Source organism: Anopheles maculipalpis, chromosome 2RL (genome assembly GCF_943734695.1).
Source record: "Anopheles maculipalpis chromosome 2RL, idAnoMacuDA_375_x, whole genome shotgun sequence".
Lineage (NCBI taxonomy): Eukaryota > Metazoa > Arthropoda > Insecta > Diptera > Culicidae > Anopheles > Anopheles maculipalpis.
The window spans coordinates 75,148,627-75,169,283 of NC_064871.1; the positions used below are offsets into that span (position 1 = coordinate 75,148,627).

The 20,657-nt window shown below is 44.4% G+C and overlaps 7 protein-coding genes across 10 annotated transcripts in view; 4 read left to right on the forward strand and 3 right to left on the reverse strand.

Annotated features, from left to right (window-relative positions):
- The window catches only part of LOC126556500 (uncharacterized), a 518,397-nt gene that overhangs the window by 443,449 nt on the left and 54,291 nt on the right, over positions 1 to 20,657 (forward strand). The gene's annotated exons all lie outside the window — the stretch shown is intronic.
- Positions 1,053 to 3,508, forward strand: LOC126556326 (uncharacterized). Of its 3 annotated transcripts, none has more exons than XM_050211580.1 (4): positions 1,055 to 1,190; positions 1,384 to 1,753; positions 2,606 to 2,649; positions 3,387 to 3,508. In XM_050211580.1, exons 1-4 carry the CDS (start codon positions 1,056 to 1,058, stop codon positions 3,393 to 3,395), a joined length of 558 nt encoding a protein of 185 aa, XP_050067537.1. In that variant the 5' UTR covers position 1,055; the 3' UTR covers positions 3,396 to 3,508. The 3 variants fall into 3 exon arrangements, with proteins under 3 accessions (XP_050067534.1, XP_050067537.1, XP_050067535.1); XM_050211578.1 differs by lacking the exon at positions 3,387 to 3,508 and adding an exon at positions 2,744 to 2,828; XM_050211577.1 differs by lacking the exon at positions 2,606 to 2,649 and having other exon boundaries at positions 1,053 to 1,190.
- LOC126556321 (mediator of RNA polymerase II transcription subunit 18) lies at positions 4,017 to 4,790 on the reverse strand. Its single transcript, XM_050211567.1, has 3 exons — positions 4,666 to 4,790; positions 4,505 to 4,595; positions 4,017 to 4,436 (listed from the first exon to the last, which is right to left on the reverse strand). Exons 1-3 carry the CDS (start codon positions 4,788 to 4,790, stop codon positions 4,017 to 4,019), a joined length of 636 nt encoding a protein of 211 aa, XP_050067524.1.
- On the forward strand, positions 5,650 to 7,384 carry LOC126556201 (delta-aminolevulinic acid dehydratase). Its single transcript, XM_050211428.1, has 5 exons — positions 5,650 to 5,765; positions 5,847 to 5,994; positions 6,095 to 6,547; positions 7,023 to 7,139; positions 7,211 to 7,384. Exons 1-5 carry the CDS (start codon positions 5,650 to 5,652, stop codon positions 7,367 to 7,369), a joined length of 993 nt encoding a protein of 330 aa, XP_050067385.1. The 3' UTR covers positions 7,370 to 7,384.
- On the forward strand, positions 8,815 to 14,571 carry LOC126567470 (uncharacterized). Its single transcript, XM_050223689.1, has one exon. The coding sequence runs from the start codon at positions 8,815 to 8,817 to the stop codon at positions 14,569 to 14,571; it is 5,757 nt and encodes a 1,918-aa protein (XP_050079646.1).
- Positions 16,094 to 17,140, reverse strand: LOC126556354 (40S ribosomal protein S19a). Of its 2 annotated transcripts, none has more exons than XM_050211616.1 (3): positions 17,015 to 17,098; positions 16,691 to 16,761; positions 16,094 to 16,604 (listed from the first exon to the last, which is right to left on the reverse strand). In XM_050211616.1, the coding sequence occupies exons 2-3, from the start codon at positions 16,759 to 16,761 to the stop codon at positions 16,199 to 16,201; spliced, it is 477 nt and encodes a 158-aa protein (XP_050067573.1). In that variant the 5' UTR covers positions 17,015 to 17,098; the 3' UTR covers positions 16,094 to 16,198. The 2 variants fall into 2 exon arrangements, with proteins under 2 accessions (XP_050067573.1, XP_050067572.1); XM_050211615.1 differs by having other exon boundaries at positions 16,095 to 16,604; positions 17,055 to 17,140.
- LOC126556020 (CWF19-like protein 2 homolog) lies at positions 18,183 to 20,028 on the reverse strand. The gene is made up of 2 exons (XM_050211178.1): positions 18,388 to 20,028; positions 18,183 to 18,317 (listed from the first exon to the last, which is right to left on the reverse strand). The coding sequence occupies exons 1-2, from the start codon at positions 20,026 to 20,028 to the stop codon at positions 18,183 to 18,185; spliced, it is 1,776 nt and encodes a 591-aa protein (XP_050067135.1).

The window sequence follows — 20,657 nt, forward strand, 5'->3', positions numbered from 1 at the left end:
GGTTTTCGTCCAACGTCTCCCACCACCAACAACACACTAAAGGGGATTACCTCACCAAGCACAAAACACTACGCGATTGTGTGTTTTTCCTCATCTTCGCACACAAAAAAACCTCGCATTTTAAGAAAAGTGCAGCACTGTCGCGGGACGACCTTTCCATACAGCTGCCGTTTCTATTTGTTTTCGTTCTCTCTTCTGTAGCCCCGTACATGTAGGAAGGTGCACCGCGGTGTTGTGGGTATACAAAGTGCTGCCTCAGCCATCCGTAAGGAGCTTGGTGGCCGATTTTTGTCACTAGTGGCCGTTGTTTTGTTGATGGTACAGATGGTATGAGGGAACAATTTTACTGATTGTACGTGTGAACCAGAGCACCTCGACGCTTTTGCCACAAGTGCTCTTTTGTGTCACGATTAGCGGATGTGAAGCGAATGCAAACTTCACCATCCGCCCACGGATCTACCAGATTTTGGAAGGTTCTATAGCAGACGCAAGGATTCCATCCGCTAGGTGAGTTGTTTTCGAAGCAAAGTGAACGAGAGATTGTGTGGAACGAGCGGAGTAATATTACATAAAAATAAGCGAAACCGGATCGAAAGGCCGTGGAACTTGAATCGTGCTTTGTGGAATTGTTAAATAATCATTGCAAGTGGTGTGTTAAAACTGTGTCATGTAGCTTCCTCGATACATCGAGTGCAACGAATGAAGTGGTCAAACGCACCCATCCTCACCGGGCATCTATTATCAGTTTGGGACTTGCGTGGTTACGCACCCCCGTTTTGTGCTCTTATCGGGACCAGAAGATTGTGGTCTGTAAACTATTGTTCGCATTTCGTTATGCTGCTTTGCTAGACTACGCCACGCACAATGAATGACCGTGTGTGCGTGAGACGCTTATCGTACAAGGTGCTCTGCCTGACCACTAAACTACCGCACCGTACCACATTTCTTGTCTATCTTTTAGGTTGAGCGCATCCATACGCCTATAAGGAGCCAGTCCAGGCAGCATATAGTACAAAGGTCTCCTCCCTTCCCCGACACGTTCGCACAACAACATGATGCACATGTCCTTTTGGTGGGGCTCCGACGTGGGCGATGTGTTCTTCTCCGGAGTTACCGTTAATGGCACGGGACCAATGGTGGCACTCTGCCTCACACTGACAGCGCTATCCGTTGCCTACGAAGGGCTGAAGGTACGTGTAGGTGCATCAGATAAGTTCCAATCAGTTCATTGACTGATTGCCACCACCGCCCTAGTAGCAATTCCTTTTCTTTTTATCAGACCGGAAAAGGGGTTTATCTGCAACGAAAATTAAACAACCCGAACAGCACGAGATCTCTGTTTAATTGTCACTTTACTTACTTTCCTTTTTTCTTGCTATCCAGATCCACGGTGCTAAGGTACGCGCACGTACGGCAAGAGAACGGGTACGGTCCGGATCGTGTCCGCCAAGTGAAAGTGCCACACTGCTGTCGCTGGAAGGAAGTGTCAGCAATGGTCCACTGACCGGTAGCACTTTGTCACGCCGGATCCGTAGGCTGCTTTCGGAAGCGATTACGTTCCTGTTCCACAGCATGCTAGGATATGCGCTGATGCTGACGGTGATGGTGTACAACGGGTATCTGTTTATTGCCGTGGTTGGTGGTATGGGGCTCGGGTACTTCCTATTCGGGCATCTTTCGATGAAGGTGAACATGGAGAATATTCAGGCACAGCAGACAAAGATGATCTGTACTACGCGCTGTTTGCAGCAAGGTAAGTTCCAATACAAGTGTTGGGTCTTGAGCGGAAGAGTTACCTCAATCGCTCTGCTCATCTAATTGAGCGCGTTCACTGCGTTTCATAGAACAAAAAAATCACTTAACTCAGCATTGAACGAAATGCACTCAGAAATGCGCACTGAGCTTAAGGCTGGAGTCAATGCTCAGTAGTACGATTATTTCAAATTTTGTTTGGGATTTTACAGATCAAAACAATGACAGTGTTGGTTACTCGACTAAAATCTCTCAAATCCCATACCAGATTTTAAGACCAAAAATTGTACAACTGAACAGTGACTCCAACCTAAGAGTGGAGGAAGCGGTGTGAAAATTACACCCAGAAGAGCATATTTAGCTATGAGCTTTTTATTATGGTGTACGCTCAAAATTCAGTGTAGCGGAAGTTGGGGCAATTGTACTATAGGGGCAAGTGAGCAAGTGAACTTATTAATAAGTGTACAATGCGAGCTTTTAAAATAAGTAAGTTGTAACATGAATGGCTTAACGTGGCACACTTGACCCAATTCCCGCTACTCTGCTGAGCGCATTTCACCCATCCATCGCTCAGTGCACTCTTCTAGGCGCAATTCACTCAATCTTGAGCTAACTCGCGCTCACCGCTCTCCGAGGTAAGCAAGAGCGGCTCGCTCCGCTCAGTCAAAAGAGCTTGTTGACCCTTAACACTTGACACTACCCAAGACGGTTCTGAAAGCGCCACGCTAGTGGAATCGTGCCAACTTTTTACTTAAACTCATCTACAAAAAACATCAGTATGCCTATTTGTTCGTCATCCTTCTATCATGTCCTCTTTCTTCTCTTCTTTCTCTTTTTGCCGCAACACGTTCAGCTGAAAGCTGCGCAATGAGCCATTCGGCACCCTGTCCAACCGGTGTATGTGACAATCGGTTCTAGAAAAGAAAACCGTGGCGTCTTCTGTTGTTTCTTACCGTTCCTTTTTTATGTTTCGTTTTTCCTCCTCTTTTAGCGCACTTCTCGTGCTAATTATCAAACCCTGACCTAATTCATTCATCTGCCGTCACATCATGTTTAGCGAAACCATCTGCAACGACAACCTTATCCAACGTACCGGGAAATGCTAATGTTAAGGTGCAGCGAGCCAACTTTAGAGCGAATGTGAGATCCTCGACACTCAAATACATTAGCGAGTCAGCCAAAAACATACATAGGACCAGCAAAAATAGTTATGGAATCGCGTGCAATTGATATGGAACTCCAGATTGGCTAATCGGTTTAAATGTTGCTCTGTTGGAGAATCGACTCTCCAATCAACAAGCTGCTGGAGACATATTTCAACTTCTAGCCTGTCAAATTTCATGTTCCACATCAATGGCACGCGCTTCTATTTCTGCTGATTTACTAATGTGAATTTTGGATGTTTCTATGATCTTTGGACGATGATTTCATATTCGCTAAAGAGGGCTCCCCGCACCTATCATTTGCATTTCCCTGTACCTGTTCCCATCCTGTAAGATAACCCCGTTTCCGTTACTTCTTCTCCGTTCTACATCCCGGTGTGCCGTAGCTTTTTGGTTTGCATTCTTTTTTCTCTCCTAAGTTTTGGTTATTTTTTTTACGTTTTTGCCTGACTCCTTTATCGTTCATTCCAGAATCGGTAAACCCGTCCGCATCGACCAGTCTTGAGCATTATCCGCGTAGCTCGTCAGCAGACATCGAAAGTGCTTCAAACAGTCCGCCTAATGCCGTAGCCCATAGCTCTGGATGTCATTAGGACATGGGGGCGGGCATCACCAAAAAAACCCTATCCTGACCCAATATTACCACTATACTTTTGGGGTGCACGCACGTTTAGGGAACGCAACCGTTACCACCCCGCTGCACAACAACATGCTACAAATCGCATCGAAACTGTGATCTTTTTTGCGCTTTATATCCCACTGCACTGGTGCTCTGGTGGAGGAACGATTCTGGTTGCGTTATCGATTGCCCTGTTAGTTTAGGGAAAGGTGCCAAGATTACCATTTCAAAAAACCCATTGACAATATGTAAGGAAAACGTGTATTTGTGTAAACGTTGAACCACCTCAATAGCTTCGGGGGCTTTATAATTCAATTGATTTGTGATATTTTTTTTCAACGTTTTCAAATTTCGTTATTGTTTTATTTTTTACAAAGAGCAAAAAAAAGAAGTTTTTATTAACGTATAGTGCAATACTTTCACAATAAACTCAAGAATGTTTAAAAACTAAAGTCTTGTTAAAAAGTAAAATAATAATATAATTACGGCATTTGGGCAAATCGCTTGTAGTCAATCTTTTCCAACTGTACCAAGGGTTTCAGCTGCTCGGCAAAGATTCGCATATCTTCGGCGATCGCATCCTGACCCTTCGGTGCTAGCACGGACAGCTCCACCAGATAGCTCTGTGAGATGGGTTCGGTCATGTTTTTCAGTATCTTTGACACGGTTATCTTCATACGGCCCTTGCGAAACATGTACCCTTTGGTGGAGTACTCAAAGTCCAGCCGGAAGCCCATCTCGGTGAGGAAATCGATAACGTGCGGTGTGCAAGCAATGTCCAGACTGCTCCGAACGAGCGTCGGTCTGGTACGATCGCCCAGCTCGGGCTGACCGATGTAACGGAGCTGCAATAGTGCATCAACATCCTGCGCTCGTCGTACCCGTACCGTCATTACTGGTGTCTAGAGAAAGATGACACACAAGGGTTAGTATGTGTTACGGCGGTGCAAAACAAAATCGGAAAGCGTACCTTTTCGGTTGGTAACTTTAAGCTGAAACACATCTCTATATCGCTGAACGTTTCTGGACTAGCGTCCACATTATCGCACAGTCCTCTTAATCTGAAGTTGTGATAAAAAGGACAGTTACTCGATTGGTTTTGTTTCCAGCACCATCTAGACGTGATCTTACCGGTGAAGTAGATTCTCTGCTGCTGAATCTAAAATAGACCCCTGAAGCAAGAACTCCTGATTCGGTATGATGTTTGAGCTTAGTGCTTGCTGCAGTAGCTCAGCTGCATTAACCTGGGCAACCATTACGCACGACTGGGAAATGCAATTTACAGAAGAGCAGAAACTAAAATGCAACGCCGCTTAACAAAATTACCGACGCAAAATTTACAAACAAACAACTGTCAATTTTGGACATAAAGTGGTCAAGGTAAAGATAGTAAAAAAATCTGTCGGCTCATCGATCGATCAAGCATTAAACGATTTTTTTTTTTCGTTGATTTTTTTCATTTCCTTCCGAAAACCAATACATTTACCGTAGTTTCATTTATTTGACTGAACAAATGAATTCAATCTCATTACATTTTTTTACATTACGTTCAATTTATTTTATTACAACAGTTAGCTTGAGAACCGCTGAATACATCTCTCTCGCCTGCAACCTTGGTCATTTATTGTCAAAAACATATGTTTACGCGAAAGTCTGCGCAAATTTCGGCAAAGTTCGTAAACAACTTGTTTAGAGCGCCAACTTGTATTTTTTCAACCAATAAAACAGTATTAAAGTGATCATTTTCATAAAAAGAAGAAATGGTGTAAGCAACTCTACTTCAAAGCCTCTAAGCTATCTGAAAACATTCCACTCCGAAGATCCTCCTGCGCTTCCACTCGTGCGGGCCTTTCACTAGTATGTGTGTGTACACGTGCTTCAAGTGCACGTAATATAACACAGACCCATCAACACAAACAAATATCAATCGGAATTGTAAATTACACAATCCACCCCACGTCCGAGTCCGAGCAATGGTTCCAGACGTAAGAATTTGGTAGAATCCACTCATTCGCCGCACACGCTTACGACTGGTACGACGCACACCGGCGTCCAATCCTGCAAATCATTCCTGGTGCAACAACACGCCTGCTTCGGTCAGCTTACTTACCAATCATGTCGTCTGATGCCGCCAAACTGCACAGCAGCATATTCCATCCAACGCTACGTAAACTGCAGTGCCAGGATGTGGCGATTGAAGCGCATAACCTGATGTATCCCGTGTTTTTGGTGTACGAGAACAAATTCCAAGCATCGGTGGCGTGTTTCGGGGTACTTTAGTCGTTTCATGGTGGATGTTCTCTTTTTTGCAGCGACAATGATGACGCTGAACAGCACATTCCTAGCATGCCGGGTGTTGCCCGTTACGGTATCACCAAACTATTGGCCCATCTGGAACCGCTGGTTGTGAAAGGACTGCAATCGATCCTACTGTTCGGTGTGGTTGACAAGATACCGAAGGTAAGTGGCAATTGCCAAGACAAAAAGCTTGCGATAACACCATCCATGACCACCATGACCGCGCATTATCTTCATTGCTTTAGTAAACGTCTAATTTTAGGATTCCATCGGTTCGGGAGCCGATTGCACCACCAACCCAGTGATACGCGCCCTACCCCAACTACGGACCGCCTTCCCCGATCTGTTGATTGCGTGCGACGTGTGTCTGTGTCCGTACACCGACCACGGTCACTGTGGCGTGCTGACGACGGACGGCATTATCGACAACGAGCCCAGCATTAAGCGCATCGCCGAGATTGCACTCGCGTACGCAAAGGCCGGTGCGCACATTGTGGCACCGTCCGACATGATGGACAATCGTATTTACGCGATAAAGCAGATTCTGCGATCCAACAAGCTGGAGAACCGGTGTTCGGTGCTGTCCTATTCGGTGAAGTTTGCGTCCGGTTTTTATGGACCGTTTCGTGATGCGGCAAAATCGGCACCGGCATTCGGCGACCGAAAGTGCTATCAGCTACCACCCGGATCGAAAGGCATCGCGAAGCGTGCTGCGGTATGTGCTGTGGTGGAAACTAGTCATGAGAAAACGGAGTCTTTTAAATGATTTAAATGAAATGAAAAGAAAAAGAGATTTAAATCATTTTCACTCACTTTTTAAAGATGAATGAAAAAGTAATGCACTTCAAAACTTGGATTACATTCAGCAAACAAAATCTCTCTTCTCCCTGTAGTGAGAAGTGAGATTTTGTTTACTGGGTACTCACTCAGTCTGTGCAGACTAATGCCTCACTCGATTTTCGCTTCCCTATTATATACATAATACATATAGATTATATACAAAATCTCACATCTCACTATTGTGAGAAGTAGCTGTTCAACACAGTGAGAACCAAGACTTCCCTAGGGTTGTGAAGAGGCACTATTCACTATAGTGCGAAGTTCCACTTTGCTCCTGGGGCTCTCGTTCAAACGCCATGGAAAAGGATCCAAAAGAACGGTTGTGATTGTACCTTTGCTTGTTTTTGCAGCAACGTGACGTCGAGGAAGGTGCCGACATGCTGATGGTAAAGCCTGGCATGGCTTATCTAGATATTGTGAAGCAAGTAAAAGATGACTATCCCGAGCTACCACTATTTATCTACCAGGTAAGACTAGACTGGTGTTTGCATATTAATTCCAGGGATATTCTGATGGTTAATGTTTCTTTTACAAACAGGTTTCTGGCGAGTATTCGATGCTGCTAAACGCGGGTCAGATTGGTGCCTTTGATTTGAAGACTGTTCTGTGGGAAGTGCTGGTGGGTATGCGCCGAGCCGGTGCCGACTGCATCATTTCCTACTTTACACCGCTCGTACTAGATTGGTTGAAGGAGTAATGTATCTCTCTCTATTGTTTTGTTTTGGACATGGTGTAGGGTTTTGGAAACATGTTTGACTGGGTTCACAAATGAATCTACTAAAAAAAATTACCGACTTGACGTATTTTACCATCTTCTGAGTGATATATCATACTTTACCACATAAAAAAAGTGATCATTATAAGAAATTAGGGCGGTGTTGACAATACGGCACTGTACCGTCATTATAAATAAATAAATAAATATAAGAAATTAGGGGAGTGGTGAGGCGACAGCGGCGCTAGTCTTCACACGACAGAACCGGGGTTCAAATCTTTCGTTCGATAGCGGATACGATCGTGCAAATATCTATCAGATTCTGGCCTTTCTGGAGAAGGGAAAGTTTGTAGAGTGGGGAGTTTGGATTTGGACATCCGACCATTTCAGGGGCTTAAAATCATTCAACAAGTAGCGGTTCGCAATCAATGAAAAGGACGTCACATTCCGCTATAGTACAAGGAGCCTCCCCATAGTTTCTACATGCATTAAAAAGTACCACAAAGATGGCGAAGTAATATATTGTTATCTTCTTGAGGCGAGCGCTGGAAAAAGGAGTGTTTAGGGCGAATCTGGGCATACCTAACTGTGCGCCAATTTATAGATCAATTTGAAAAGTAAAATTTATCTAAATATTTGCATGGTTAAAGTCAGAAATGCATGGATGAAATAGGCGACTGGACCGTCCCCCCGTAGTGAGAACTGACTAACCAACGGCGTGACCTTGGAGGGCCGTTAAGCCAAGAAGAAGGCTTAAGTGCCGGCAAACAGGCCGCAAGATGTCGAGGAATAGATTGGATATGATTTTCTGAAAGTGGAGATTTATTAAAGAACCGCTTAATTATATCCATGCATCTGAAAAAAGTCTCTGCATAAGTTATTCTATGTAAAATGCTAGTGAGTAAGAATAGTTGATTGAAGGAGTAAATTAACTCTACTGTGTAATCTAAAAATGGTTTAAGATATTGGACAATAAAGCAATATCTTGAGTAGTATACATCATACATTAGCCATCTACATACGTGGTAAGATGGTTTTTGGGGGTTTTCCGTTTAACGTACTTCCCCTTAAACCAGAACTATTACTTTCAAAAATCAAGCGCACGCATTAAAAAAGCGTACACGTAACACAACTGTAAGAGTGTGCGTAACAGCAACATGCTGGCCACTTCGCTCCGGCCTTTTTGTTTTTTTAAGGGATGAAAAGAGAGCGTTATCAAACGTTGAGAGTTTGGGGTTCTTTGAGAGGGGGATGATTCCACTTGATCGTCTCCCATATGATCCACATTCACGCGAGAGTTGCATTCATTTGTTTGCTGCGCACCAGTGTAGACGTAAGTGGTTCAGGTAACGCATATACAAAGGAAAAAAAAACAGTCAAGTCACTTAAAGAAGACATTCTTCCCCCCAGTGCGCCTTTGTGGTACGATGGAAAATCAATTGATTGAACCTATCTTCGAAGCAATCACTGTTGGAGATGAGGCAGATCTGCAGCGATGCTTAGAACAGGCCACCATCGACACGGTGTTGGAGTTTCAGCATGCGTACGGTGAATCTCCGCTCCATTTGTGCGTCAAAATCGGTGGCATGAGTCATCTCGGTGTAGTGCGTTGTTTATTGGCAAGCCGGCTGTTTGATAGCACTGCCGTCGACGGGGAAGGGTTAACTGCACTCGAATGTGCACTGAAGAACGCTGACAACGAGTTGGTTGAGGCACTGATAAAGATAGAAATTGAGGAGCTGGATGATGCAACCGCTTGCTACAGGATGTTAAGGTACGATTCGTTGGAGATATTTAAAAAGTATCTGCTGGTAAGACAGTTCCCGGAGGAGGATGAATTTCAGCACATAGCGAGTGCATTGATACGGCTGAATGTGACGAACGTTCAACTATCGGAAGCTCTGCGACACTACACGCAATGGAAACTGTCCGACTACGGGTTTCGTGCGCTGTCAGGCAACTGGACGGGAATGAAGGATCCTAACGAATGGAAAACCCACATCGAAATCATCAGCGAGTGTTGGCGAGTTATAGGCGAACAGCACAACACACGACTATATGACGACGCTAATGACGTGTTCCTGCATCGACTACAAACAATGCACAATCACTTTTACTTTCTCAAGCACAAGCAATTTCTTGCCCATCTCCCGATGCAAGAGGCAACCTTCTGTGTGGCGATATTTTTATCCATCTATAAGAATCCAACACAATTCTCCGAGTATCGACTAATGGTTAACAAATGTCTGGTGATCGAGTTTGTGCGCATGATAAGCCAACAGTTGGCAATTGTACGGAAGTATCTCGAGGGAACGGAAAAAGAACTACTGTCGATTGTGCGACGAGCGGAAGCAGCAGGTGTTGAAGCAAAAAACCGACTGATTGGTGATTTGTTGGATAAACTGGACACTTCCGAATCTCTTCCCAACAAAGCGCATGTGATGAAACAGTTAAAAGAACGAGCCTCATCGAATAACGCTTCAAACAAGGATAGCCTAATCAAGGATATGCTAGATAAGGCGAAAAAGATCGACAAAAGTTGGACAGAAACAAAGTTCGAAGAGCTCAAGACGCTGGACCGGAGCTGTCGGGAACGGCTAATTGAACAGATCGGTAAACGGTTGCGCCACGTGTCTCATCCACAAAACGTCGTTAACCGACTGATGGGCGATTGGAAGAAGGGAAAACCAACTGATACCATCGTGGCGGACATTGTCTCGGGGGAATCGTTCAATTTGTGCCAGCTGATGCGTGGAAAGGATCGTCGCATTAAACGCAAGTTGCTGAAATGCTATCGCATCACCAAACAGCACTACTCCATGCACAAGATTGTGTTTTACTGCAAAAACATTGAAAGTATTCCGCCACCGGACATATTCCAACCAGCTACACTTGCTGATGTCGCATGTTTGAAGCGCTCGATACAGGTGCTTGGTGAGGCTATTAAGAATACGACCAATTCAGCCAACATGCCGGAGCAAGCGAAGAACGCAGTCAATTCGATGCTAACGGCCCTTTTCCCCGACGTTAACAAACTCTTACGGGAAGTATTTTCGCACAGCATTTCGTTGAAGAAACTAATGCAAGGGGAATCGTACGATGTGAAACTTTGTGCCAAGTTTCACGAAAATATGGGTATGATGCAAACGGCATTTGTGCTGCTTTATGCTGTAACTGTTGCTGATGTGCGTCAGTCGTTTTACGGCCAGATGCGCCAATGTGACACTATCCGGGAGTTGCGATCATTGGTACGGTATGCCGGGACTGTCGAGGAACTGGAAAAGCGACAGCAAGCTTGCTACCTACAGGTGACGGAGTATTTCGATGAAGCAAAGGCAGTGTTCGAGCAGCTGGGGCAGGAACCGATCGGTCAAACGCCTATGTTCCACCGTTTGCACCAACAGCTCGAAGTAAAGCGACAGATCGTGACACAGTTGGGGAACCATTTTAAAGAGAACGATGGCTTTTCTTACCAAGAATTTCGAAGCGCATGTTTGACTGGGAATGATCTGGCTGCTGTCCGGAAACTGTTAGATTGGAAGCTAACGATGAGCTGGACCGGAACATTCTTCCGCAAGGTGCGCACATCCTGGCAAACGAATCACGTCGAATCGTTATCGTTAGAGTGGAAGGATCATCGGTTGCTGAAGTACAATCCATCAGTAATTGCCGGCATGTTAAAGCTGGCTTCCAGCGCAATGGAGTGTAGCGAAGAGTTCGATTACATTGACTGTACTCGTCAGCTTGCGGTGGAACTCAACATCGAGCAGAAACTGGACGAGGAAGCTTTGCAGCAGCTTAACAAACGATTGCGATCGTACTACAGCGATATTTTTTTCGTCGACAACAAATGGAAGGTGTTGGAAGCGTTCTGCAAAGAGCGGAAACTTCCATGGAATAAGGAACAAGTTCGTAAGCTGGTCAAGAGCGATCAGGAACTGTTGCAGTATCTGTATGATGCCCGGCGAACGAAATTGCGAAAAATTTTGGAACAGCACCGACTGCATACTGTTGAGGGACTAGTGACGCGACTGTACGAAATTCCAACCAGAGTACTCTCTTCTCTCGAATACCTTCAGTTGGAGCTTTGCGAGATGCTGTTGGCGGTTGGATATTTTGGTGATAGTTTCTATTACCTCAAGCATCGCATTCCTATGATACAGGGAAAAAATTATCGCAACTTCTTGGCCCACGATCAACTGTCGTACAATCTGCTTACGGACAGCTGCATGGAGAAGGTCGTCATAAATGCGTTCGTGTTTGCCTTCAATGAGGTACGCTTGTTTGGCAACCCTCATGGAAGTAGCTCGTTGAAGCTCAACGTTCCTACCGTGAGCGAAATGGACCGTTGGGTTAAGCGTCAGCAGCAACTGTTGGAAGCGTTCCAAGACCGAGACATCAGACGCATGCACGCGATAGTGCAGCAGGATGGTGCGGAGATTAAAGCCAAGTTTTGTAGCTCCCAGAACGCGGCATACCTCCCACCCACATACTGTCTTCTACCAGAGCTGATAAATCCTTGTCGCTCTGATAAACCCACCGTCGAGTATCTGGACATATTCTTCAACGGATTTCAGGATCAATGCAACAATCCCGCGTATCAAGTAAGGATGGCACTGACAATGCGCGATTTTCAGGCCGCTTTTGATCGTACGCTTGCACACGGCGATACACACATCCATGAGGAGTTACTCGACTGGGAGGACCTAATGCCCCAAGCACGCAAAACGGAACTGTTTGTGCATCTGGTAGCGGCATTCAATAGGGGTCGCATATTGAGCAAACTGATCGAGCACGGCAACGTACGGGGCGTCCGCGAACTGTTGCCCTTCTTTGAGACGTTCAATTCCCCGAACGATCGTGGGCCGCTCGGGGATGCGATGCTTTACTGTTCACGGCCGATTGCAGACTTGCTACTGCCACGATCGATGACACCACATCCTGCGGTACTACTGCTTGCCATCATCCTCCAGTGGAACGATATCTTCACCCACATGATGGCGAAGGTGGGAGAAATTAATGAGGCCACGTTCCAGTTTCTGCTCCGAACGACTGCCCAGGCAAGAAACTATACGGCCGCCGTATATCTGCTGGAAAACGAGGACTTTCAAGCCTTTCTCCCGGGAGCATTTGTTTCGTGCTGTCAATTAGCTGCTAGCATGGGTGAACGTGCCATACTGCAGCATCTGTTCGAGCGTTGTCCTACACCGAACGTGACAATGTTGGCGAAAATTCTTCACCAAGCAGCAGTGAAGAATAGATGGCAGTGTGTGGAGCTACTTCTCCAGCACAACGTACCAGCCGATGTGGTGTTCTCGGATAGTCTGAGTGAGGAAAACTGCACACTGCTTGTACTGGTCAGGTACGGTGCATGTCGATTGCTACGCAAGATCCGATCAATCAAGCTCGAACTATTCGGCACGATTGCAACGCATCCCTTGGCTGTTGCTGTTCGATATGGAATGGTGTCGAAAAGGATGATCCGTACATTGCGCACATTAGGGTTCGCGTGGCTGGATAATTCAGCAGCGTTACACCTGGCAATACAGCACGGAAAGAGGAACGTTTTAGAAACGATCCGAAAGCTTACGAATGAACAGTGTACGGTGAACGTTTCTACCGATTTTGATCACTTCCGGCAAGCGCTAGGTGTGTTGTATCGCTGGAAAATGATATCTTTCGTAGAGGAGTCAAAGAAGACGTACGGATTATCGGGGCTGTTCTGTGCCGTACACAGCAAGGATCAAGCGATGGTACGCGAGATGCTCAGTTGGGGACGTCAAATACGAACGATCGATGATGGTAGCATTCTTGGTGGCATCGCATTTGAACGGGAGTCAATTTTGACTTGCTTTGGTAAGACAACGAATAATGCGTTCTGGAGTACTCGCGATAGCTGCGAAGATATGATAGTCCGGATGGAAACGTGTGCAATGTTGGGCGAGATGATGATATGGCAACAGTTTACATTAGAAGCTCATACTACCCCAGTCACGTTCTACTTGCTAACTGCCTGTGATGAGATAATTGAGGAATCTCTCGATAACCAGCTCATCTTTCCTCTGCGTGATTCGGAGTCTTTGTTGGAAAATTTGGAGGACTTTCTCACGTTTGCTAACGCCTCACTCAGCAGCTATGATATAGTTTTCGCCAAATTTAAAACCAAAACTGGAGCGACCAGATATTTCTGGCAAATCGAGCAAATTAGTTGTATATACGACATTCTTCCAGCATCAAAGGATGGAATTGATCTAGCCGATATGATCAACTATAGAGATTCGCGGGGAGAAACTGCGCTACACTATTGCTTTCCGAAAGACACACTCGAGCTGGTGAAGATTTTGGTGGAGAACGGTGGCAATCCACTGCTGGCGGATAGTAGCGGTATGGCTGCGATCCATATTTCGATGCTCAACTCGCAGGATTTTGCCGTTGCACGCTATCTGTTCGATGAATGTATCCGACGTGATTTGCGCAACGATTCGGGCTGTTCCGTGCTGGAACTCGATGATGGCATTGGAGGCAACCGATTGATACACACCGCCATAATGAGCGGTCGAATAGACATTTTACAACGATTGCTGGAACATCGCGTCGATGTATCGAAGGTGAACGCTTACGGAATTACACCGGCACAGCTGGCCGCCTCGGTTATCGTTTACAACGCATACCGTATGGTAAAGTTGATTCTAGATTACGATTCGAGCTCGATAAACACGAAGGACTACCAGGGTTGTACGCTACTACGGTACGCTGTACGGGAAAAGTCTCCTGAATTGACGCAGTTGGTACTGCAATACAAACCGGACCTATTCGCCGACTGTGGCGGTTTGACGCCGCTTGGCTATGCGATCGCGGTAAAAAATGTCGAGTGTGCGAAATGTATAGTGAAGTATGCGGCCAATAATAACATACGTGGCATAACACAGGTAGAGGATTGCGATATGATCTTACTATCGCTGATGATCAACAATTACGAACTATCGCGGATGCTGCTTGAGTACGAACTGGAGCATACGCTCGAGGAGGTTGATGAACGCGATCTGCCCCGTATTAAATCCATCCTCGAAGGAACCATTCCCGAAAAGCCGGATATGCCGGTGGCGCGGGTGGTGCAACGGTACGAGGAATCGCAAAAATTTCTACAAGAATTATTGCAGCTCGCTACCTCGGTTACCACGTAATGGCTGCACCGATCTTTTAGCTTAATCAGATATGCGGGTATTGCATTAAGAAGTCGATCATGATCTTATATATAAATGTTTATAACTCAAACACGGGTTAATCTCTCAGGGTGTAATGAAAACCGCATTTAAACAGATCTTAACATTTTTACAACGATTTACACCACATTCTGTTGTGTTATTTAGGTCTTGTTCTGAGGTATTAGCAATCCATCCATTAGAAAAATGGGGATTTTTTTTATTGATTATTGATTATCGATCACCATATTAGCCATATTTTGAATAAATAAAATTTTTGATTATTTTGTTTACAATTTTGCAATCAAATCTAGCCTTTCTTTGAAGGAAAGAACAGCATCCAACAGAATGGATTGGTAAGGCTTAAATGTGTGCATAAAAATAGACCAATTTTAGGTGACTTTTCCACGGTTCTGGGGTTTAAGTTTTGAGAACAAAGGAGATATTGCAGGAAAATGAGAGGTAGATCATCATCAATTTCAGAAGAAAATAATTCAAATTAACTCAGCACCACCTCGAATCCCACGTTTGAGATTCAATCTACTAGAAACAATCTTATGGCAATCAGAAGATAGTAAGCAAGCAGATCTTCATAAGACAGGATCGAATAGGATTAGAATCGAACCGAATTAGGATTCAGATTCGAATCTCCTTTGGAATTCGCTTTTCCTCACCAGTGGTTTACACTGGTGAGGAAAAGTGCCGCAAAATCCAACTCCAAGATCAGGAAAAGTGCCATTCATCCAACATATACATAAATGGCTACGCGAAATATGAGTTTTCTCCTCTTGGTTGGTTTCATTGTGGGAATATTCTTCTTCTTGGCTTAACGATCCTATGGTCACGCCGGCCATCTTATGGCTTACTTGCCGCTACCACGTAGTTGGATAGGCAGTTTTCAACTACGGGGTACGGTTCGGATGGGAATTCAACCTCGGCGCTGGCCGTTGTCTCCACCAACCGGAGCAGTTAGTTTCTTGGATCTCTAGAATGAATGATCATGAAAAATGGTTAGAATCAATATACTGATTTGAAAGTATGTTGTTCTACATTGAAAGAAAAGTTATAAACTAAGGTATAAATGCCTGTTCCATACACTGCTGAACGAAATACTTGCTTATTTCTTGAAAGGATCTTAGTCGCAGGTTCAACATAATTTCTTTATAATTGGTTTTAGAAGTTCAATTGGTGGTTTAAACCTGCCGTTATCGGCATTGCCGGTAGCTGGCTAGTCAGTCGGGCCCAAATGGGACTCGATACCAGAATTATGCCACTAATGTTGCTAATTGCACTGAGCCAAGACATTTCACCCGGAATCTCCGTTCCTGAACTTCCATAACAAGACACCTAAATCTCAACAGTTAGTCCACAACAGAGCACTAAACCATCCCGCACACACAACCGACAAAATCCGAAATCAACCAATAACCAAAAACGCGAATTTCTCACCGGTAAAACACAACACACACTCCGATATTTTTCACTCAACAGCGTCGATGTTGGATCGCTGTTACCCACCGTAAACTTATATATTCTGACCACATAACTCTCACGCTCGTTTGTGTGTGTATGTATGCACAGGAAATGTCAACAGACCAGGCGGCTTGGCTTAATCCTGCAGCTTCAGTACCTGAGCGGCTTCCTTCTTTTGGGCTTCGCGCTTCTTGCTCGAAATCTGAGCCGCGATACGATCCAAATCACGCTGGCCCTGGCTTGAAAGCTTGCGGCCACCGTCGGCGTGCCTTTCGATCATTTTGATGGCTTCCAGGGCTTGGACGGCCTTGCGGGTGGCACTACCATCGGCACGGCAGAAGTGCGACGGGCGCACACCGTTACGCTGACGGCCACCGTAAATGCGGCAGATCGAGCCGATGCCAGCCGGGCTGTGGTGGTATAGACGACGCAGGATCGAGGCACAACGCACGTAGAACCAGTCCGGATCGGTTGGTGCAAGCTCCTTGAACTTGGCGGTCTTGATCAGGTCCACGTATTCCGGAACCTTCAGCTTTCCAGACCTGGAAGAGCACATAAGCACACACCACATACGTCATCGTGATTGCCGTGTTTAGAGCGTTGGGCTGGTGCCGCTTTCAGTACTTACTTCTTGAGGAAAAGGGCAACACCCTCAACCACTTTGTCTTGATCGACGTCCTTTACGGTGAATCCAGGCATCTAAAACACAAGAACACGTAAACGCATCGTAAGATAGGTGGGTAAATCAGATTACTTCTTCAGTTCCGTCACAACACAACACCAGCATGCGAAGGCACTTAACCTTCCCCGCACTGGCCTACTTGGATATTGTACGGCTTTAAACACCAATTTACACTGCATTGGTGCACATAACTACACTTCAAGCGGGACCATTTACTAGTGCGATATATGTTTTACGTGAAGAAACGGTGAAATTCGGCCCTTTTCTTACATTTACAGCGCTTTTTCCAGCAAATTGACCACCAACGTACCTTTCACTTGCAAGCGAAACCGGAAAAAGAGATCGAAAGAAGCTAATATGGCGATACGTTTGACGTCTGTCACACGAAACGCGGCACGTTGACGTTCCATCAACATCCGGGAATGGTGTTAACCCTTAATGTTTCTCTTAATATTGTTGGTTTTATTATTTTATTTAAAAAAATTGGTATGAAAATAATTTTCAAATGTTTTAAATTAAGAATGTAGCCTTCGTTTGAATGATCAAAAATACACCCTTTATTTCTATAAACACCTACCGATGTAGGTCATTCATTTTATAAGGGAGTGTGCATTTTTTTTAAATTTTATTTGAATATGACGGTTCTAGTGAGTTTGAATTTGCCCTGATAATTTTTAAAGTATTTAATATTTTGTTTAATTTAAAGCTATCCACCGCAACCAAAGAATGGATAGGTAATTCATAAAGCAAAAAATTAGATTGAATATGCAAAAATTTAATATACTGTGTTCGTTATGAATTATTTGGAATCATATCCTTCTTCCACTATACTACACAAGAGTGTTAGATAGTGTTATTAGGCTGATTAAAACCAAATAAATAAGTTTAACAACACCAAGATTGCCAACTTTCAAATAATAACTTTGATCGGCGAACAATCGATTATCGTAGGTGTAAGGAGTTTTCACCTTTGGAAGCAAAACATATGAATAATATGAATTATGACAATTTTTATCTACATGTTATTCATTAGACAACAAATAGCCTTTTCACTTTTGAAAATTTCATGCAAATACAACAAATATATCAAAAGATAGAAGCTGTGTAGTCTGAAAAATAGCTAATTCGTTTACAAAACGTATGGCTTATACGGGTAGGTGGTCGTATCGGGGGTATCAATCGAAAATAATATTTGAAATTCCTTTAAACAATTTCTTTTCTCACAAAACGGTGTAACAAAAATTGGTCTAAGTATTCTATAGATTTCAAGTGTGTACGACTTCCCTATCAAAAGATATTAAGGAATTAAAGTGCAAAACTTGTACAGGTAGGCGATAAATGACACTAGGTTTAATAAAAAAATATCAAAATCAGGAAATAAAAAAATGGTTTTATTTCATCTAAAATGTAGTATTTCCTCTCTGTTCAAGATTGCTTGTTATTTTGTCTGTAGAACTGCATCATATTCACGCCACCACTGCTTAAACTCGTCGACTCTCTGTGCCGGATTCATTTCCTTCCGAGGTTTTCGCCAATCTCTGGTATCCAAACCAAGAATGCCGGCAATTGTTTCCTGCAAGTGAAGGCAGACAATTCCAATTTTAATTTCTGTCGAACGACATCAGCATAATAAATTTACTTACCGTCGCAAAGGTAACCGGAAACATTTCCTGATCTTCAATAACGTGTGCAAACCCATTTTCCATGTTAAAGTTTACCCAGAAGTAGGGCAAACCTTTCGGAACCGTCCGCCGCACATTAAACCCGTCTACGTTGTGCAGCTTTTTGTTCATGGCCCACTCAGTTTCCGACTCTAGAATGGCTTTTTTGAAATAAAACGGTGCCATCTCGAAGTCTTTCGCCGGTACACACTGGATGTACATGTGAGGATTGCGGTTCAGATAGCGCACGGTTTCAAAGAATATTACCTCCATCTGGTGCTTGCGGAACATGCGAACCAACGCTTTGCACACGTCGACTATCTCCTGATGTACATCTTCATCCACCTGCGTTAAGCACGGATAGTGGCCAACGGGGACAATAAAGCAGTGCTTCGGTTGCAAGGCACGCCACGTCGGTATGGTCAGATAAACATTTTTGCCCATCGAAATTAGCTGCTCGTGGCCAAACTTTGTCGAGTTTACACAACGTTCACAATCTGCCTGTGCCTTGGACATTCGGTTCATATCACGAACCGTACGTTCCTCGATCGAATCCAAATCACCCGTCCCGGAGGTGGAAGCCTTTTGATGGTCAAATATGTTCTCCAACCGTTTTCCGTCACCCAGCTTTGAGGAAACTTTAAAGAACTGTGCATCCATGTTGTCGTTCTCGACTCGCTCGGAACGAAATTTGTCCGCCAGATCCGATCCGGGTGGTAGATTTTGCTGATAGCGCTTTTGCTTTTTAGCATTCGCTCGCTGCCCATCGTTACTCTGTTTGCCCGTAACATACGTAACTGTGTCTTCGGAGCTTTTCCTTCGCCTTTGGTTGGCCGTATCTTGGGTCGATCTTGGCTCCCTTTTCTTGTCTTGCATTTCGCTACGATACGCTTTAGCTTTCTCTAACTTTAGCTTCAAACTTTCCGCCTGTTCACTTTTACCCAGCAGTTCCGCTTTAATTATTTTAGCTCCCAGCTCATTCAACTGTTCGTCGGTTAGAAATTCTTCTTCCACATGAACGGGTTTAGAGACACTTTCGGTTGCTTTTTCAACCTTTACCTCGCTCTCACGTTCCGAAAATTGTTGCTTTTCTTTAGTGGATTTTTTCCATCCAGCACTGCTCGTTCGACTCTGTTGCTGCGCATCGGACGTCCGGTGCTGCCGAACGCCCTCATCATTATCCTCATCGTCAACTGCCGGTCTACGAAAGCTTGGCAACCCGGTGCCACCATTTCGCCAGTACGGATTGAGCTCACGGACGCTGGTTTTGGGATCGTACTGATCGTTCGGCTGGTTTTTCTTTTCCTCTTTTTTGGGTTCCTTAGTGTAAGTTGGAATCAGCATACTATTCATCCAATCTTCTCGCTCAAGCTTTACTGGAGGAAGTTGTGCCGATGTTTCCTTGACATCCTTTCTGCTTTCCACAGTTGGTAAAGCTTCAACCCATTCGTCACTTTCGCTTCCCGTGCTGGATGACGAGGACGAGCGCGTTCGACGGTGGCGTTTATGCTTTTTTTCTTTTTTGTGTTTTTTCTCCTTTTTGGACTTTTTGGATCTCTTCTCCTTTTTCTTGTGTTTACGATATTTGCGTTCTTCTTCGCTATCGGAACTAGAAGATCCCATTGCACAAGCCGGTGGTGTTGATTATGCCCTAAAAGAAGAATTTCGTATAAAGCTTCGCTGTTTGATGACGTATTATCGTATCTATGCAAGGCCAATTTCCACAGAGCGCTTTTTGTTCCCCGATGTATTAGACATGCTGGCGCCAGTGGCGGATTTAACGGTATGCAGAGTGAGCTGATGCCGGTTAACAGATTCAATGTGCTAGAAGCTCTCACTCAATTTCTTTTCCGATGAGGGCCGCCGAGGGCCTAAAAAGCCGCCACTGACTACTACTATATCAACTTTGATAATACTCGTCTGACTGTAATATCAGTTATCTTACCTCCAGGAATCTAAATTACACAAAAACAGAATATCGAAACCACAGTAGATAATTGTTAAAACTAAACCGCTTATAAAGCGGCGGACAATCTCGTACCTAGATGAAATTGTTTGTTTTGAACAAGATTTTTTGTTTTCAACTTACAAATAGCCCAAACATCAATATTAAGCCATACCAGCTGAGTCCTTTTGACACATCATTTAAGCGTCCTACAGATGTTTTTATAAGACTTTAGGAACAATAGAAACAATCTGGTTAGAATTTTTTAAATTTTCGTTAATGGAAAATATAGCCTCATACAATCGTT

Bases quoted from the DNA above. Each gene is read 5' to 3' on its own strand.
- LOC126556326 (XM_050211577.1), top strand. From the start codon at position 1,053: ATGATGCACATGTCCTTTTGGTGGGGCTCCGACGTGGGCGATGTGTTC. The intron at 1,191-1,383 runs GTACGTGTAGGT...CTTGCTATCCAG, and splicing joins TTGCCTACGAAGGGCTGAAG to ATCCACGGTGCTAAGGTACG. The intron at 1,754-3,386 runs GTAAGTTCCAAT...CGTTCATTCCAG, and splicing joins TACGCGCTGTTTGCAGCAAG to AATCGGTAAACCCGTCCGCA.
- LOC126556321 (XM_050211567.1), bottom strand. From the start codon at position 4,790: ATGGTTGCCCAGGTTAATGCAGCTGAGCTACTGCAGCAAGCACTAAGC. The intron at 4,596-4,665 runs GTAAGATCACGT...TCACAACTTCAG, and splicing joins GCAGAGAATCTACTTCACCG to ATTAAGAGGACTGTGCGATA. The intron at 4,437-4,504 runs GTACGCTTTCCG...ATCTTTCTCTAG, and splicing joins TAAAGTTACCAACCGAAAAG to ACACCAGTAATGACGGTACG.
- LOC126556201 (XM_050211428.1), top strand. From the start codon at position 5,650: ATGTCGTCTGATGCCGCCAAACTGCACAGCAGCATATTCCATCCAACG. The intron at 5,766-5,846 runs GTACGAGAACAA...TCTTTTTTGCAG, and splicing joins ATGTATCCCGTGTTTTTGGT to CGACAATGATGACGCTGAAC. The intron at 7,140-7,210 runs GTAAGACTAGAC...TTTTACAAACAG, and splicing joins TACCACTATTTATCTACCAG to GTTTCTGGCGAGTATTCGAT.
- LOC126567470 (XM_050223689.1), top strand. From the start codon at position 8,815: ATGGAAAATCAATTGATTGAACCTATCTTCGAAGCAATCACTGTTGGA.
- LOC126556354 (XM_050211616.1), bottom strand. From the start codon at position 16,761: ATGCCTGGATTCACCGTAAAGGACGTCGATCAAGACAAAGTGGTTGAG. The intron at 16,605-16,690 runs GTAAGTACTGAA...GTGCTCTTCCAG, and splicing joins GTTGCCCTTTTCCTCAAGAA to GTCTGGAAAGCTGAAGGTTC.
- LOC126556020 (XM_050211178.1), bottom strand. From the start codon at position 20,028: ATGGGATCTTCTAGTTCCGATAGCGAAGAAGAACGCAAATATCGTAAA. The intron at 18,318-18,387 runs GTAAGTAAATTT...CTTCACTTGCAG, and splicing joins TTCCGGTTACCTTTGCGACG to GAAACAATTGCCGGCATTCT.